The sequence below is a fragment of the Populus nigra genome, chromosome 4 (genome assembly GCF_951802175.1).
Source record: "Populus nigra chromosome 4, ddPopNigr1.1, whole genome shotgun sequence".
Lineage (NCBI taxonomy): Eukaryota > Viridiplantae > Streptophyta > Magnoliopsida > Malpighiales > Salicaceae > Populus > Populus nigra.
In genome coordinates this window covers 4,157,544-4,173,270 of record NC_084855.1, presented here as the reverse complement: position 1 = coordinate 4,173,270, position 15,727 = coordinate 4,157,544, and the positions used below count along the sequence as shown (strand labels likewise).

Below are 15,727 nucleotides of genomic sequence, written 5' to 3'. Positions count from 1 at the left end.
GTCACATTTGCCTTTACAGTTTTGGGGGGATTGTATTCTTACAGCCGTGCATTTGATAAATAGAATTCCTACTCCTATACTGCACAATAAGTCTCCTTATGAAACCTTGTTTAAATCTCCTCCATCATATTCTCATTTGCGAGTATTTGGCTGTCTCTGTTATGCCAATACTCTTCTTCGAAATCGACATAAGTTTGATCCTAGAGCTAAGCCATGCATATTTCTTGGTTACCCCTTTGGCATGAAAGGTTACAAACTTTATGATTTACATCTCAAAACCGTGTTTGTTTCCAGAGATGTTGTGTTCCATGAAACTATATTTCCTATTGCACTCATGTATCCTATATCTCCTAATGATTCTGTCTTACCTTTGCCTATTCCAATACATGACTCAGCAATTCCTTTACTTGATCCCTTACTTACAAATTCTTTCCCATTGAGTTCCATCAATGATTCATCTTCTAGTTCAAGTAACATGAATCCCACTACAGAACCATGTATACCATCTGCTTCAGACATTACACCACAGCCCAGTAGAAAGTCTTCTAGGGTAAAACATACACCTGGATATTTGCATGACTATCATTGTCATATTGCAACCTCCACTTCAGATCCTGCACCTTCGTCTACAGCTTCAGGTATTCCTTATTCTCTTTCTTCAGTTCTTTCATATGATCATCTTTCCTCTACTCAAAAATTGTTTAGTCTCTCTGTCTCTGCACTTGTTGAACCCACATCTTATATCCAAGCTGTTAAACATGAGGAATGGCGTGAGGCTATGGATAATGAGATCAAAGCACTTGAACAAAATGATACATGGACTGTAGTTGATCTCCCTGCTTCCAAGCATGTTATTGGGTGCAAATGGGTTTACAAAGTCAAGTTAAAATCTGATGGGACTTTGGAGAGGTATAAAGCCAGGTTAGTTGCCAAGGGATACAATCAGTGCGAGGGATTGGATTACTACGAGACTTTTTCTCCTGTGGCTAAGCTCACCACTGTAAGAACCCTTTTAGCAGTTGCTGCAGTAAAGAAGTGGGATCTTCATCAATTGGATGTGAATAATGCTTTTCTTCATGGCCAATTAGATGAAGAAGTCTACATGTCTTTGTCTCCTGGCTTTGCCAAACAGGGGGAGTCCAAAGTATGCAAGTTACACAAGTCCATCCATGGCTTAAAGCAAGCTTCTAGGCAATGGTTTGCTAAATTTTCTTCTGCCCTGCTCGAGTTTGGATTCATCCAGTCCAAAGCTGATTACACCTTATTTACAAGAGCTTTGGGGGGTTCATTCATCGCATTATTGGTTTATGTTGATGATATAATTGTTGCCAGCGATAATTCAGCCGAGGTTTCAAAATTTATCCAACTGCTTAATGATAGATTTAAGCTAAAAGACCTTGGTCAGTTGAAATATTTCCTTGGTTTGGAAATCGCTCGCAGTGAGCTTGGCATCTCTGTCTGTCAAAGAAAATATGCCTTGGAAGTTCTTGAAGATACTGGTATGTTGGCTTCAAAACCAGTACAATTTCCAATGGAACCTAATGTGAAATTCTCTAAAGATTCTGGACAAATCTTAGATGATCCTACTGCCTACAGACGGCTTGTTGGGCGGTTACTTTATCTCACTATCAGCAGACCTAACATTTCATTTGCAGTGCAAGTCTTAAGTCAATTTATGGACAAGCCTAGAGTTCCTCATTTAACTGCAGCAACTAGAGTCCTGCGCTACATTAAAGCATCTCCAGCTCAAGGGTTGTTCTTTCCAGTTATTTCTAGTTTACAAATGAAGGCATTCTGTGATTCTGACTGGGCAGGTTGTGTTGATTCCAGAAGATCAGTAACAGGATACTGTGTCTTCCTTGACAATTCTTTGATTTCTTGGAAATCCAAGAAACAAACCACTGTATCCAGGTCTTCTGCTGAGGCTGAGTACAGAGCAATGGCATCCACTTGTTGTGAGGTTGTGTGGCTTCGCAATCTTCTTCAAGACCTACAGGTTCCACCTCAAACTACTCTTCTGTATTGTGACAGTAAAGCTGCTCTTCACATTGCAGCTAACCCTGTCCATCATGAGCGTACAAAACACATTGACATTGATTGTCATGTGGTTCGCGAGAAGATTCAGTTAGGCATTCTGCGCACTTTTCATGTTTCCTCCAAACACCAGCTCGCGGATATATTTACTAAGGCTCTTGGCTTCTCTCACTTTTATCCTTTGTTGTCCAAGATGAGCCTTCATAACATTTATTCTCCTTGATCCTTTTATGCGTCTCATCTTGAGGGGGAGTATTGAATTGTATACAGCTCAATCTTATTCACGTCCACAATGAAGCCAGCAGTGCAGTTCTGTCCTCTCTGTCTTCTCCACATCAGCAGCTTCAACAATGAATACAGCAGTGCAAATCTCCAGCAAGTAACAGTCACAAGCAATCCTGCAATCTTTAGTTAACTTCTTCAGCAAGCAACAGTGAAGAAGTTAGAGTTTGTTAAAGCTGTTAGAGTTAGTTAAAGCTGTTATAGGAGTCTGTTATTCTGTTAATTAACCGTTGCTTATTCTGTTTATTCTGTTTCCATACTAGTCTATATAAACAATATAATAGACAATGGTTAGATAGTTAAGTAAAAAGAGAGAAATTCAGTTCATTATCTCCATTTCAATAAACAGCTCACAAACATTTATTTTCATTAATTTCTTAAGAGCGAGCTGGATTTACAGATTAAGGTTTTTTTATGTAAAATAATTCTCAAAAAAGAAAAAAAAGTTATTTATGTAATAACAAACGAAGCCCACAGGCAAATAGGACAAAAGAAATTAAAGATTTTATATATATTGCCACGTAAACCTTGGGTGATGATGATCACCTGTGGGATAGGCTCCATTGAGGAGGAAAACGGGTCCACCAAACAAAACAAAGGCAGGAGAGAGCACATGTGATCACATGATTTTCTTGAACCCAACACCACCCATGTGCAGCCCTCTTCCCCTCTCTCTCCTATGATCTTTACCACTACCTCCTTGGCATGGAAACCACGTGGCACTTTTTCAAGGGACCCATCTTGAGCCCCACAAAGAAACTAAACACCCCTTTTTTTCCTTACCACGACGTTTTTTACTATTTCTTTTGTGTTTTTTTTCCTGACTGGATAGAAATATGAAAGTGGAGCTAGCCAGCTAGCTAGGGGGGGGTGGTGATGGACAAGTGGTGGTGATGGTGTGGGAGGAGGGAGGGAGGCAGGGAAGTGAGTGGTGGTGTTTCCAAGAAGGTAGGAGGTGGTTTGGTCATCGGGATTGTGAGAGAGAGATTTTGTGTAGGGGATATGGGGCTCCATGTGATCAAAACCACCTAATCTCTTGTTGGTCTTCCACACTACACGACTGCTTCTTTTATATTTTTATATTCATACCATACAAAATACAAATTTTCTTGGATCAAATCCCACATCTCTGCATCTGTAATTTTATTTTCACTTTTCTTCTTCGTGTGCTGTATTGATTCCGTACTCATTTACGTACATAATGGCAACCTAACACGTTCCATTTATTAATTCTCGTGGACATTGAAAATAATCAGTTTTTTTCTTCGGTTTATCGGCAAGAACATCGAAGTTTTAGTAACATTACTCGTTTCCCGCTCTCTTGTTGTATATGATCCTATCAGTTTATTTTTAAAGCCATTCGGAAGAAAATTGGAGTCGTGGGCTGTCGCTTCGAGCAAACATAGTTTAGGGAATTATCACCCTTTGTCGAGTTTGAATTCCTTTTCTTATCACTGTTGCCATTGGCTGAGTCCACTTTTAACAATAAAAAACTCTGTAGTTGTTCCCATTTTCCCAGGACCAATGAAAACGAAAGTGAGTCAAATGATTTTGAACTTTATAGAGGCATAAATCTAGGGTGAATGTTGGTGATCGAATTCAATCTTATTGGGCAAAACTAAGTCATTTTAATTGGGATTCGTAATGGGTTAAATAAATTTTTAATAAAATAAATAAATATACAAGTTTTATTTTTTAAAAATTCTAACTATAAATAAAAAAAATCATGCATGAATTTAATTAAATACATTGAGAATTACTTGTTTCAATAAATATAAAAAACAAAATGTTTATATGTCTATTCAACATATTTTGTTACCGGTTGAATAATTTATTTTTTTAATGTCATAATTAATATGTATTTATTATTAATATATTTTTTTATATTGAGTAAAGCACTCTCTAGTTGTTCCCAGTTACTTAGTCTTTTTTTTATAATACTGTTTTTTAAAAAATGTAAATTATAAATTATAAATAAATTATAAAAGAATAAAGATAAGAAGAAAAGGAATTATATAAATAGACCAAATGTAGAGTGATAAATATTTCAAGTATAAAAAATAAAAATATATTTTTAAAAAATATATAAAATAAACCAAAAAAATATTTTTTTAAAAAACCAAATATATAGTTGTTTTTCTCGTAACATTACAATTTCGCCATTAAAACAATTGATGAGATTTTTTTTATAAAAAAAAACACTATTTCCAGATGTATAATGCAGGGGCAAAGTGGGTCCTGGGTTTTACGGGGACAATGCATGCATGCAGATGGGGCCCCTTTGGGAGACAGATAAGTAGGGTTTGATGAACTGATTAATGACGGGGGCAGGAGCACTGGACACATGCATAGCATCGAATTATGTCAACCCATAAATAAAATCACAAGAGCAATAGTTGCTCGGTTGGTGGATGGCTTTCGCTGCCACCTCATCTCATCCCTTTTCTCCTGTGTCCAGCATTTTATTTTTATTTTTTCCTGGCGGTGTTTGTCGTTTGAATCCTAAATGCAACGTCTATTCTTTCTAGTTATGCAACGTAAGCATAGCACCATGCGCTATGATTGAAAGGAGTGCTGTGTCGAGTTTATTAAACTCGGCACAACACGACGAGTCGATTCTCAATTCTACTTTTCTTTTATGTCAAGTTTTAAAAAATTAATTTAAAATTATCTTGATTTGACATGATTAATAAGTGGTTCATTTACAGTCCAGTGAAAGGCTAATTTGAATAATATTACTTTACTTCAATCAGTTTAATTCATGCAATCCTTTACTATGTGCAACATACCAGTTTATTTTTTAATGTAAAGGTATGAATTAATTTACCTGCATCTTAATTAATTTTAAAATTAATAATTATATAAATTTTAAATTATTATTATTATATTAACAATCACACCGCTTGAATTTAAAAATATATAAAAAAAACTTTATAATTTAAAACTTTTACCACTAACTACTATCAGAGATGATTAACAAGATACACGTTTTGGTTGTGTTGTGTTCCAAGAGTTACATTGACTTTTTAGTTTTTCCAGGACGAATGTCGTGTCAGTTGTTAGCCAATTCGTTTCAATTTAGTTGGGTTAGCTGCTTCAAGTGATTTTTCCAAGTCAAATGTAGAATAATCTGCTTCCTTGTATAGAACAAATGGCTGTCCGATTTATGTGCTAAGAACTAACCGATTGGTCCAATTTGACCATTGAAACTAAACTTGCTAATTAATTGGACTAATAGAAGTTAGGTTACTGTTGTGGGATATTTACGAAAGCATGCCACACGTACAATTATTTAATTCTACGATAAGAATGCTTGACATATATGATAAATGTAAACTATCGATTTTTGTAAATGTCTTGAAGTATTACGATTAAACTTCTTCAATTGAGTCTTGGCTACCGAACAGGCAATTCATTTACACTTTAACTAATCATTTGACGAGAAATCTCCTCAGCTCACAATTGTAACTTGGAGAGCCAGACCCCAGAAGCAGACGGGAGAATAGGTTAGGAACTTTGCTCGATAGGAGGACGTCACTGGAGAAATTCCTTGACCGAATGATCAATTGCGAGGCACCAAAACAATTAGCCTGGGTCGTGGGGTTCTTTTCAAGAGGGTTCTTTCTTGTGTAATTTTTTTTTAATAAAAAAAACTGGCACAGAGGATTCACTGTGTTTTTAGAAACAATAGTGTAATTATTATTTAACACTTTCAACAAAAAAATCGATGAAATTCGGTTTAAATAGGTATCCAATATAAATGGTCTTTTAAAATTGAATTGCGTCAAGATTCTCTCTACAAAACGTGCTCGGTGAATTCACATGCGGTCATGAACAGTGAATTAGTAATAGCACAGAGATAGATTTGTCCTCGAATTAATCTATATTCATGACATGATCAATTCGAGAACAAAAAAAATCCCAACATGATAGTAAAAATAGGCACTTCAAGTGCCATGCTCCCACCGATTAGAGCTAGAATGTGCACTTTCTGTCCTTCTGTTTTCATCTGGAGTTGATCACAAAACTTTTGGAGTTTGGAGAGACGAGGGTTCGACTGGTTACGGTGAAATATCGTTGACAAATGAATGTATTCGAGTCAATTTCACTCCTCTGAATCTGTATTTACTTAATTAGATTCATTTAAGCTGATATGTAAGTAGATTAAATTAGTGAGATGGCGAGCATTGAAGTATAGCACCGATGAAACATGCTCATTTTCAGAGAGGATAGCCCTTGTGTTGATCTGCTTGATAACCGTGGACATGGATTGAGAATGGGATTCGTTTTCTTGGCAATCCTCTTGGTGTTCATTTTTCCCTATTACTAGCTGATATTGTGGGGGTCGTTTTGTCCTATTCAAGCTCTGTTTTTTTTTTTTTTTAGCTTGGACTTTTGTTCATTTGCTACCTAAAAAAACAAAGTAAATTACAGAAATATTCTATAATCATTTTCAAAAAAAAAAAGAAGAATAAAACGTTTTCTAATTTCATTTTTATACTATCAAGAGTTTCAAAAACACAGAAGATTTAAAATGACTGTGAGAGAGTGTAAGGAAACGCGCAAAAGAGAAACGGATAGTTATTTCTCAAAAAAATTCTCTACCTGCAGGAAGAAAAGTTAAAAGAGAAGATGGAATAGCACAAAAACAATGACAATCGAACCGAGCGAGTTGAATAGGAAATATGGGTAAACCGCATCTTTCAACCGTCTGTAAGGTTTGTATAATTTCTTCCATTATTTTTTTCCTCGACGACGCGAAATCGCTCGAGTCGGCCCTTCACCAGTCTCCGTCCAGGCTATAAATCCTCGGGCCCATGATCTGCCCCTAGCCCAAGTACCGGGGAAATCCAAGGAAATTACGCACGGCAAGACTGGAAGTCCAAAGTCCTAACAGTTTATATAGTTAGTTTTTTTCTCTTTTTTTCAAGAAGGAACCATCTTGTTTGTTACAAGCCGTTCACAGAAGAAGAAAAAAATGATATCATGTTGGGTATATCAAAAGGGCTAATACAAAAGAAATGATTTTTATTTTATTATGTGATAAAAAATATAAAAACCAATCTCTAATCAACGAATGTAATTGAAAAAAAAACATAAAAAATTAAAGGGACACCAAAGAAAAATCCTAGCATTGCTGGAGCTTTTCACAAAACAACCAAGAGCGAGAGCTTGAAATAGACCCGCACACCTGGTCCAATTTTTATTTTTTTTAGCGAGGGATGGATGATTTTGAATGGCACTCGAGATTAAATAATTCAACAAATCTTGAAATTTTCCTCTTGTATTCCGTGAATCAAATGAATGATTCTTAAAATATGAAAAAAAAATTAAATTATGCTTTTTTTATGTTTTTGTAAAACTAAATAAAAAAGGCTATTATTTTAGTTCCCAGTGAACGATAAATATAGTAATAGGTTCAGTAATTAAGAATGGACTGTCGATGTTTTTCTTGGCTCTGCCTGATGAGTTCCATAGCTTTTTAGCTTCTCTTTAACTGCTCATGATATCTATTGATTATCTACGCCTAAGCTAATTTTTATTTAAACGTTGTTTGTTTTGTTTTTAAGAAAATAAATCACCGGCACTTCAACCGAGTTATATTTATTTAAATAATATATTGACCTTATTATTATTATTATTATTATTATTATTATTATTATTATTCATATAAATAAATAAATAAATAAACCGAAACAGCAGATGCTGGGGCTGACCTGAGAAGAGACGCTTCTTTGTTAAACATGGAGTGAGAAATCTCGTGAAGAACGGAAGCTAATTTCTTTTCTTTAATTGTTTCTTTGATGGAGTGCCTTTTCCATTACGAAATTTGTCAATCCACGTTGAACCAGCGCTGCAAATCATTCACAGAAAGAATCTCTTGTCAAGTCATTCGCAGCATTTGCTGTTTCTAGGTCTCAAGAATACAGTGCAATTCAATATCTAATTGATGAACTGTAGACTTTACAAAACAAAATGCCGTCCAACAACTTCACATTATATCCACAAACTTCCTGTATCCTTATTCCTTAAAGCGATTTTCCTAGACCGAATCTTGCTCTACATGGATTTTTCCACTACTAGACTCAAGACACGTTGATCTTCTGAGTCCTTTTCTAGTGCATCCTTAATTATGCCATATTGAACAATTCCAATCTTTCTGTGAGCAGCTGTCCTTTTCAGTACATCATTGTCATGCCATATTGAACAGCTCCAGCCTTTCCGTGAGCAGCTGTACTTTTCTAGTACATCCTTGTCATACCATATTGAACAGTTCCAACCTTTCTGTGAGCAGCTGTAGAGGCGGCAGCGGCAGAAGCACTAATCCCACCGTACTGAGCCTTGGCCTGCAGCAAACTTGTGTCCATCATCACCCGGTCATCCACATGCTCTACCTTGTTCGCTCCTATCCGTGTCATAAAAAAAGGGTTGGAGTCTATGTTGATAGCAACATCTGGTGCGTATTTGGCTGCCATGCCACATTGCTGGACTTGCTTTTGTAAAGATAAGTCGCTATCAGCTTCCATGGTAGATCGTTCTTGCTTTCCCGAGTTGGATTTACGGTAACAATATGCAGAAGGGGCAGCGTGTGGAGGAAGGACTGCACTTCTGATGTATGTTCTCGGGTCACGGGCATCTTTCACGATGCTCCCATTCTCGTATGATACAACTTGCCCTACAACCTTTCCAGGTTTAGCTACAGAGGCAAATTCAATGGATTATTACACTGGAAATGTAAAACGAAATTCAGTTAGTTGAAAAACCACTGGCAACAAGAAAACGAGTACCCAGTGGAACTCTCTGCTGTGCCTGCAAAGTCCTTGATATATTTACGGGAATTCCTTCAGAGTCTCTGGGATTTTTGTTGTATGCTTCCTCTGCAGTGTGCCGGTTCTTGAAGGAAGCAAGATTCTGTTGTTCTTTGGTAGGGATTGAGCTTGAATGCACAATTGTAGACCTGCACGTATCTTTCGAAGATCAGAGAAAAATTAACTGACCACCAGTGAAATACTTACAAGCCAGGAGAGCGAGTCAGAAAACAAAGAGAGAGGAATCCTCATAAAAAAAATAAACAAAATAAAACAGAAACATTTAAATCAACAAAACTCAGCAGCCTTGCTGAAATCCAGAAAATAAAATCACCTAAAGAGTATCTGAAGCACAATACAAAAAAGCAAAATCAATTATCTTATCCTATAAAAGCATCTGTAAAGATACAGATCTTTCAAACCATCTAAACATACCAAACAACTGCAGACAACACATATCAGGACAAATAATCTAACTCCAAAGATTAAATGCATCAATCCATTCATCCTTCTAACAGTTGCTTTCAATTTCTTCCTCAACACAAATGCAATGGGACAGTTAACAATTCAGAGCAACAACAACGAATAATTTCAATACAGCTAAATTACTGCCACTGCTGTCATAATTGTTTATACTTGCAATAGATTACATGTCACACAGAACATCACATGTGCCCCAACTACTATAACATCCTGTTATATTCTTATTGAACTTGTCCCCACACCTCTATCTCTCAACAATCAGTAAAGACTTTAGAAGTTTAGATGAAAAACTGAAAGGACAAAAAATCTGATGATCATTACAACAGTATCCACTAAAGATCATCACTGACATTCCTATATCAACAATTAGTGAAAACTTCAAAAGTTCAGAAGAAAATGAGAATGCAACCCCATGATAATTAGAAAAGTTACCACTAACATCACTACCTTTCTCTGATCCCCATATATTATGTGACACCATGAACTGCAAAAAGCAAGGGAAAAAAAACAAGAAGATCGCAGCAAATAAACAAGAAGACAGCAGAGCAACATGCCTGGATATATTTACCTAGGAAGAGATACATGCTTTCTTTCAAGAGGAATTACTGGTCCACTTTTACCACCATTTTCCTCAAGATGTGCAAACTGCTTTCTGAATTGATCAACGGCACTGTGTACACCACCAAAAGTCAGGGGAAAGCGGAAGCAGACAGAAAGTTGAGTAAACTATCTCCAAAAGCCAAAAAAAATAAATGTAAAAGAAGAAGAAGAGGGGAGTCTCAAAAGCTAGAACCTTGGATAAAGAAAGTTAGTCCTCTCAGTTCCATTTAAATAGTCCTTGAGCAGTTGAGGATGGTATTCCAGTATCTCCCGAAAAATTAGCTCTCGTACATCCTCCTTTGTAACTCTTCGCCTCTCAAACTCAAACTCCATCTTTGTTATTGGCTGGCAGGAAGGCTCCCTCTCTACTCTTGCCAATCCCTTAAAGTAAGGATCTGCCAGTGCCTGATAAAATATAAGCAGGCCAAAATCATTCAACAGATTAGCCATGTTAAAGGATTAAGAGAGAATAATAGCAGTAATCTGAATGCGATGCAGAAACACAAGCAGAAGGGTTCAGCAAAGAATGGCATAAAATTTCAGAGAAAGTCAATAGATTTTGTAGAGGAACACACCTCTTCAGCAGTTGGACGATCTTTGGGGTCAAAAGCAAGTAGCCTTTCCAACAATCGTAGTGCCAAAGGATCAGCATTGGGAAATTTCTGTGCGAATGGAACAGGCTGCTTTTTCCTCATGCTGGTTAAATATCTCCTTGCCTTATCATTTCGAACCTGGATTCATAAAGACAAAAAAACATAAATACCATAAAATATACAATGTGTTCATTTTGTGTTTTATGAAGGCTGAGCATGCGTGCCTTTTCTTTCAATAATATATGTCCAGAACAAAATATGGCATGAATATATCCAGAACAAAATGCAAAATTCATCGCAACTTTGCACTTACCAGAGAGATTGTATCCAGTGATGGTGTACCAAGTAGATCAGTCATCAAGTCCAACTGGTGAACTACATTTTTGCCAGGGAAAAGTGGTTTCCCCATTAGTACTTCAGCAAAAATGCAGCCTATACTCCATATATCAATTGCTGGTGTATACTGCAACCATTAGAAAAAATAGAAAAACTGTAGAATTAAACCATATTGACAATTTTACAGTTAAAATTGCAAGAATGCCAGTTTTTTCCACTGAACAATAACTCTGTTTACATTAAATCCATTGACAGGAAACCTTCTCTGGCTCTCACCCTCAGAATTATGAACTAACAATCCAAAACAAAAATCAATAATTGATGGAAGTTTACAGATAAAACTCCAACATACAAAATTGAACAATAGAACTACTGGTGTTTTTTATAGAATTAAGAGATCAACACATCTACACCTGCTTCCTCGATCTTTCAGAACAAAAACAGTTTCACATCTAGTATCAATACTTAATTAAAGGATTGATATTTTCAGCAATAACACAAGAATACGGGCAGAAAAATCATTTTCCATCCGCAAACCTGGGCACCAACTAACAATTTTAACTTAACTATAAAATTGTCAAACCTATGTGTTCAAAACCATTTGGTTTGGATATACCTTGGAGAAAAAGGACCCACAGAGTTCAGGAGCTCTATACCATCTTGTAGCAACATAATCCTGTAAATTTACACAAGTTTTAAAGTCAATGATATTGTCGAGGGTTATTGAGCAAATATAAGCACATCAGGGACCTAATATGTTAGAAGAGTACCGTCCAGAATATTGTTGAGGGTGTGTCATTGAAAGCAACTCTTGCTAACCCAAAATCACAGATTTTAAGCTTACAGTTTGCATTTGCCAATATATTTTTTGGCTTTAAATCTCGATGATAAACATTTGCTGGAGCCAAGTGGATAAGAGTTAGATATATGCCACATCCTCAACAAATGGAAATAAAAAAACAGAACAAAGAAAAGGTAAAAATACAAATTGTCAAACTTATTGTCAATCTAAAAGTTAATGTATTACAAGAACACATTTTGAAGGAGGAACCAATAACACTGATACCAGAAGAAAAAAAAGGAAAAAAAAAGCAAAATGACACCTTGCAACCATTTATCCACAGCTCCATGAGCAATTCAAATTGATTTACAAATTGCCATGATCTTTTCTTGTGCCGTGAATGCATGTCGATTGAGATAAGTGATCTATAAATGTCACTCCCATGATTTATGTATGATATCCAAGCAGCCATTGATGAAGCTCCTAGAAAGAACTAGTAGGAAAGGTGAGGTCTGGTGGGGAGAAGACAATGGAGGCTAGTTCATTCTGTTTCTGATCCTAAAGAAGGAGTTTTATAGAAAACTTGGCCATTACCTCATATACAAATAGGACTGGATGCACCTACTCAATGTTAATGGGTTTAAGGACCAAATCCCATGAGTTTCCGATTAAGTGTCATATAAAACCCTCTTTTAGAAGCTTAAACCTGCAGTGTGCGTAGTAGCCTCCAGTGTGTTCTCATTCCAAACTCTAACACCATGCAATCATACCTAAGAGAACAATCCATGGCTCCTCATATTTGGTTTATAAATCATGAAGGGGAATTTTCTCTCCTCTTGATCTACACATTCAGGACACATGAAGAGGTTGTGGTGGTTGTAGAGCAAACTGAAATGCTTATAGGACGGCAAGTGTGTAGGTAACCATTAAGGCAGGCTTCCACCAAATTTTCCTTTATTGGTATTGGAGCAATGGGCCTCTTTTATTTTTATAATATCAGGAAACAATTAATGAATGTGCACATAGGCTTTTGCTGGAATTAAGTAAATGTTCTCATCAAAGAGATAAACAATATTGTACCTGTGTGGATATATTTTAATGCACGAAGTAGCTGGTAAAGAAAAAATTGATAGTGCTCTCGTGTCAAGTCATCATTGGCTTTGATGACTTGATGAAGATCCGACTCCATGAGCTCAAAAACAACATAGATATCTTTAAAATCCTTTCTTGAAGGTGGTAGCATAATGTGTTTAATTTCCACAATATCAGGATGTCTTAGGAGCCTGAGCAGCTTTATCTCACGCAATATACGAGCAGCATCAGAAATGTGTTCGAAAATATCATGAATCTTCTTTATTGCCACTTTCTCACCGGTGTGAGTGTCAATTGCAGAGCAAACAACACCATAACTGCCTTTCCCAATAACTTCCTGAATTTTGTACCTATTGGCATCACCATATTCAGAGAAAAAGTCCATCTCTGTTGAATTCTGCAACATAGGAACCCAAGTTAGTTGAGAAGACCAACACATTTAATAAGATCAATAAACATTTCTATGCCTTTTTCAACTGTATGACACTAATCATGCCTGACAAGTTTATATTTTCTATTTGATATCTTCTTTTACTATGCTCAACAGCATGAAAATCAGTGCCAATGAGTCTTGGATCAAATGCAACTGTTCATATACTACTGATTCCAGCATGTGCCACTTCAGATGAATGAATCTTGAATCTTATGAAGAAATGGCAGACCTCTGAAGGATCCCTTAAGCAAAATTGAACAAAATGGTACCCACATTGTAAATTTTATAAACAAGGAAGTTTCTTATTCAAATGTCAAATGAATTCTGACTAGTAAAGGACAATCCAATCAAAATTGATATTTTTTTATATAAAAAAAATTGCATCTGTCCTTCACACCGTTATTTTTACTTTATTTTCCAGTGGTTCCATGGGATCAAAACCCTTGTTTTCTTCTTTGAAACAATAATGGCTGTGGGCAAGAAAATGAGAATTCATCAAAAGCATAGAAAGGAGAAAAAGAAAAGGAATGTGATGCAAATAGTTTGAAGTAATGAGTACGTAACACTGAAATTCTATAGCTTCCAGGAAAATCAGATAATATAAAACCAACATAATAAATAAACTGAATTCTTACAAGTTCACTCTCCCAAATCCAGAATCAATAAGAACAACAATAGGTGACCATAACATCAAACTAGCAGCCTCAAAATCTCCGCAACGAAATAGATAAATTCCTTAGTTTCCACTTGTACAAAATCAGAATAGAAGGAAAGTAAATCCAAGTCAAAACATTTTACACTGAAGATGAAGTGGGGCAGAAAATTTCAAAAAAAGTATCAAAATCAAAACTATTTATTGATGAAAAAAATCCAAGTCAAGACAATCTATAGATGAAAAAAATCTACTGATAAAAGAATCAAATCCAATTATAAAAAGAGAGATAAAAGTGCTATTTAATGAAATCATAGGGAAGCATGTGCGTTTAAGTCAGCGGATAACATTCACACAAAACAAAGAGAAACCCACTTCTCTAGAAAGAAATTCACATTCAATGATACCGTTACCATTACAAAAAATAAAAACAATTCCAAAGTATCTCCCATTAAGAAAACAGAAAAAACATAAATTAATTCTTTTATTATGTATTGAAAAAAAAAACATATAGATAATCATATAAATTGCTACATAGCTTAACTACCAAACACACTAATTCAATCTGCAAAAATAATCACAACTCTTAATTATTCACAATTTTCTTCATTTAATGATGTTCCCTTCTTTCCTCTCCTTTTAATGCATATTTTACCAAAAACACTTTTAACACAAACAACACAGTTAATTCTGAATCAAAATGTTGAAATTCACATCCAAAACAAAATAAAAACAGTCTTAATTTCACCTTTTTTCTCTGATCTTGCTGCATATTTTTTGTCTCCAGTTCCAAAACTTCAACCAAAAACCCCAAAAAGAATAAAAAAAAATAAAACAGTTTCCCTCCACCAAAATCCGAAACTTTTTAAATCAGATGATATTGGGAAACAGATTACAGATCCTCAATTAAGCAAATCAATCAAAGTTGATGAACCGCATTTTCCCCGTCTCCCCCGGCTATCCCACCTTATTATCCTACTCGAATCCTTCACCGAACGTACATTCAAAGCCAATCCCCTTCTTCATAGACTCCTCCTCCAAATCCCCTCCCTCCAATATATATAATAACAATTACTACAATAAATCAACAGCCACCGTCTCTTTTTGACAACTCAGTAACAACAACAACGATGACAAGTCCTCCTCTTGCATTTCTTATTCTATCAATCGCTACTCTAACTAACCTAGCCCCAAAAAAATATTTTGTTGAGTTAACAGAACGGAACTGCTTTCGGGTTTGCGTGTAGAGCCGTATTTTGAATTTGGTAAGAGAATTTATAGTGTCTGTGAGGGTTTTTGAGTGTGGAGAAATGCGAGATCTGTACACCGACCGACACGAAGCTCAAAGTAGTAAAAAAAAAAAGAGCAAAAAAGGGATTGTGAGGGGAGATAAAACAGGGAGGGAGGGAGAGGTTTTTATGGCATGTATCTAGGGGTATTTTTGGGGTTTTGATGCTTTGCTTCCTACTTGTACATTATTATTGTTTTTTTTTAATTAATTGATAGGATTAGATTTATGCCGTGTGAATGAACGGATAAAAGGATTTGAATACGGATATGGCATCGGAGTGTAATTATATCTGGCTATATAGGGGTAGAAATGGAATGGGGTTGTGTTTTGGCCGGTGGGGT

General features: G+C 35.8%; 1 protein-coding gene across 4 annotated transcripts; it reads right to left on the bottom strand.

Annotated features, from left to right (window-relative positions):
- Window positions 1–8,180: 8,180 nt before the first annotated feature.
- On the bottom strand, window positions 8,181–15,492 carry LOC133691816 (mitogen-activated protein kinase 20). 4 transcript variants are annotated; one of them, XM_062112410.1, is made up of 10 exons: window positions 14,844–15,491; window positions 12,999–13,407; window positions 11,908–12,035; window positions 11,754–11,813; window positions 11,115–11,264; window positions 10,784–10,939; window positions 10,402–10,613; window positions 10,177–10,278; window positions 9,105–9,274; window positions 8,181–9,013 (listed from the first exon to the last, which is right to left on the bottom strand). In XM_062112410.1, the coding sequence occupies exons 1-10, from the start codon at window positions 14,865–14,867 to the stop codon at window positions 8,559–8,561; spliced, it is 1,866 nt and encodes a 621-aa protein (XP_061968394.1). In that variant the 5' UTR covers window positions 14,868–15,491; the 3' UTR covers window positions 8,181–8,558. The 4 variants fall into 4 exon arrangements, 2 of the variants coding, with proteins under 2 accessions (XP_061968394.1, XP_061968396.1); XR_009841735.1 differs by having other exon boundaries at window positions 8,873–9,013; window positions 9,105–9,284; XR_009841736.1 differs by lacking the exon at window positions 8,181–9,013 and having other exon boundaries at window positions 9,136–9,274; window positions 10,056–10,278; window positions 14,844–15,492.
- Between the last annotated feature and the right edge of the window lie 235 nt (window positions 15,493–15,727).